Source organism: Impatiens glandulifera, chromosome 4, assembly GCF_907164915.1.
Source record: "Impatiens glandulifera chromosome 4, dImpGla2.1, whole genome shotgun sequence".
Classification (NCBI taxonomy): Eukaryota; Viridiplantae; Streptophyta; class Magnoliopsida; order Ericales; family Balsaminaceae; genus Impatiens; species Impatiens glandulifera.
The window spans coordinates 7,342,966-7,346,969 of NC_061865.1; the positions used below are offsets into that span (position 1 = coordinate 7,342,966).

General features: G+C 32.0%; 1 protein-coding gene across 1 annotated transcript; it reads right to left on the reverse strand.

Moving 5' to 3' along the window:
* Window positions 1–1,692: 1,692 nt before the first annotated feature.
* Window positions 1,693–2,683, reverse strand: LOC124934592 (aspartic proteinase CDR1-like). Its single transcript, XM_047475119.1, has 2 exons — window positions 2,678–2,683; window positions 1,693–2,304 (listed from the first exon to the last, which is right to left on the reverse strand). The coding sequence occupies exons 1-2, from the start codon at window positions 2,681–2,683 to the stop codon at window positions 1,693–1,695; spliced, it is 618 nt and encodes a 205-aa protein (XP_047331075.1).
* Between the last annotated feature and the right edge of the window lie 1,321 nt (window positions 2,684–4,004).

Below are 4,004 nucleotides of genomic sequence, written 5' to 3' on the forward strand. Positions count from 1 at the left end.
CTAACACGTTTTTGACACCTTTAACACGTTTTTCACGTCTTTGACATGTTTAACACGTTTAACATTATTTTCACGTTTTTAACACGTTTAACATGTTTTTGACACGTTTGACACGTTTTTATGTTTTGGCACATTTTGCACGTTTTGGCACATTTAACAAGTTTTTCACATATTTAACACGTTTTTGACGCGTTTAACACGTTTTCACGTTTTTGACACATTTAACACGTTTTTGACACATTTAACACGTTTTTTTACGTTTATGACATGTTTAACGCATTTTTTTTACGTTTTGACACGTTTAACGCGTTTTCATGTTTTTGACACATTTAACATATTTTTTTACGTGTTTGACACGTTTACCACATTTTTGACACGTTTTTCACGTTTGGGCACGTTTAACAAGTTTTTCACATACTTAACATGTTTTTTACACGTTTAACACGTTTTCACGTTTTTGACACATTAACACATTTTTTTTACGTTTTTGACACGTTTACCACATTTTTGACACGTTTAACAAGTTTTTAACATTTTTAACACGTTTTTGACACGTTTAACACGTTTTGGCACGTTTAACAAGTTTTTCACATGTTTAACACGTTTTTGACACGTTTAACACGTTTTCACGTTTTTGACACATTTAACACATTTTTTAACGTTTTTGACACGTTTAACATGTTTTCACGTTTTTAACACATTTAACACTTTTTTTTTACGTTTTTGACACGTTTACCACATTTTTGACACGTTTAATATGTTTTTCACGTTTTGGCATGTTTAACACGTTTTTCACATGTTTGGAACGTTTAACACGTTTTCATGTTTTTTAACACGTTTAAAATGTTTTTAACACGTTGTTGACACGTTTTACATGTTTTTTTACGTTTTTGATATGTTTGACACATTTTTAACACATTTAACACGTTTTAACACGTGAAAAACGTGAAAAACGTGTAAAACGTGAAAAATGTGTTAAAACGTGTGAAAAACGTGAAAAACGTGTGGAAAATGTGTGAAAATGTGAAAAACGTGTGAAAAACGTGAAAAACGCGTGAAAAACGTGTGAAAACGTGTTAAAACGTGTAAAAAATGTGAAAACGTTTGAAAATGTGAAAAACGTGTTAAAACGTGTGAAAAACGTGAAAAACGTTTGTAAAACGTGAAAAACGTTTGTGAAACGTGAAAAACGTGTGAAAAACGTATGAAAAACGTGAAAAACGTGTGAAAATGTGAAAAAATGTCAAAAACGTATTAAACGTGCCAAAACGTGAAAACATATTTTAAAAGTTAACATTTTGAACCGATATTTTATTTTACAAACATTTGAATTAGAATTGAATTACAATTCTATCATTTTCCCAAACATAGGAATTGGAATTGAATTACAATTCTATCATTTTTCCAAACATAGGAATTGAATTGTAATTTAATGCCAATTCTCAGGGAATTGTAATTGGAATTCCACTCATCAAACACACCCTTAATGTAATTATTTATAACTTGTTTAAATTAAAGTATAGTGCAATGGTTAAGCTTTGATTAAAGAAACACAATTTAATTGTCAAACATTTAAAAATATATGTTTAATTTCGTTCCATACAAAATAATTATTTAAATTCAGTACTTTGCTCATATCCTTTTATTCTCCAACCCTTAAATATGAGCAGCAATTAATTAAAGACCATTATTTTAACATATAGTTGGCTTGAAATAAACAAATTTTTTATCAAGATGATATCCAATTAAGTGGTTCATTTGGGACAAGTTCCCATATATGGCTAGATCATCAGATGGGATTATGGCTAGACACAACAGACCCGAGTATGGAGCAATAGTATTATTCGTCTCCAACGCCACATCAGCACCTCCCGCGAAATGGAAAATGATTGTCGGAATTCTAAAGTTGTTGACGTTCTTATAACAAAGGCTTAATTCCCCAGTTGGATCCTCGACTGGTATGGCTTTAATCGCGCCTCTCAGCGTATTCTCAAGTTTTTGGTACATATCCGTCGGTAAATGAGTCATCGTGGTTCCCGAGTCTATCACGATATTACCCTCCTTAACAACATCCTTCATGTATTTAGCTACTCCAATATTGAATGGAATTCTAGTATTTCTTACGCTGACCCCTTCCAACGTGACATGATACCACTCCCTAGGACTCTTTGTGACCAATGGAGTGGATACCACTCCGGGTCCAGACACGATTGCGTTAGAACCGAAGTTGATTTTGCTTTTAGCATTTTGTTTCGACCGATCCACTAGGCAATATGAGAATTTCCCACCAATCAATTTGCGAATCTGGCCAATGAAAGAGAGATCCACTAGGCAATATATTACTTAGTTAAAAATGTTCCGCGGTCATTAATTTTGTGTTGAATTTAAAATATAAACTGTTATTAGTCTAGTTGGTTAAAAAGTGGTACTTGTTTTTGTTAGGTTGCGAGTTCGAAACATACCTATAATATTTTATTTTTATTTTTAACCGTTTTAAGTTTATGGACGGATCAACCCAGAATCCGACTCAAGTATCCATTTACTCTCACATATATATCTAAATGAACCACAACTCTTGACCCGGCAATCCGGACACTTTCAAAATTAAACATCGTTATATATATAGATTTTGATAATTTATTTAATGTAAAAACTAGCTAAACCCCACTATTATTACCTCCATTTTAACCTAAAATATTATAGAATTTTGATAAGAGAGTCTTAAAAGCAATGTAAGACAAAATTGTTTAAATTGCCACTAAACAACTTGGATGGTTGAAATTTGGGTTCGTTCAGTTTTTTTGATAAATTTAAATAAGATACTACTACAAAGTTATTTATACTTTATGATGATCCTATATTTGACGGAATGAGGACATAAAACAAGTTTATAAATAATACTAATAAATAATATTATTTGAAATAAAACTATATACTAAATATATGTGCCAATAATGGAGGAATGATAATTAAATTTAATAAAAATAATTGAATTTGTAGCGTTTGGATAGACATCTATACTATGTGGAAGTCTTTTCGTATGCAGTGCAAATTCTTGGTAGACGATGACTCATCGATCAACTTTTGTGACGATATTTGGTAAGGTTTCAGAAGTCTTGAATTTTCATTATCAACACTTATTTCGGTTGCGATCTATAAAAATATTTCGGTCAAAGACATTTTCGATCAACATTTGAATAGTTTCGTGGGTAAAATATTCAGATAAATGAGAAGACTTAATGATAAAGATGTAACCTTACATGAAAGGTTGTTGATTTTAGTGGATCACATGGTGGTGATTTCTTCTTCGCGTGATATCTTACGTTGACAAGATATAGATTCTTGTAAGGGAGGTCATTGTTACAAATTATTTGCGGAGATTGCCCTATATGACTTCTTATGAGAGAAGTTGTGTGATTCTAATTTTCCTTCAAAATGCTCGTTTTTTGTTTGGAGTGTCATGCATGGAGGGATCTTGACGAATGATATATAATGAAAATGTGCATTATAGTTAGTCGTTGCAGAATGTGTTGTGAAAAGGTGGAGACGACACTTCATTTTCTTTTGCATTGCAAATGAGTGACTACAATTTGGAGTCTGATTTGGAACATCCTTGGCCTTGATGGTGATACATGACTTAATCGTCGGTTATTGAGATGTTATGATAGAAACTGTGAGCTCAGTTGGATTGAGTCGATGAGTCTTTATCCTAATTATTTTCTAGTGGACTATTTGATTCAAGAAGAACCGTATGACGTTTAGTGATCGCAGTCGACCAATACGTTTACTCCACACTGCTATTATTATAACTATATAGGAGGACTCTTCTAGAAACTCGGTGGAGGCGGTCGGTGAATTTGTTAGTTTTATGTTTAGTTTATTCGTTGGTGAACATTTTTTGTTTATATTTTCATTGCTGCTCTCAAATAATTGATCTCGTTGTGTTTTAAATGTGTATGGTAACTATATATGAACACTCGTATATTTGTATTGTATTTGTCATT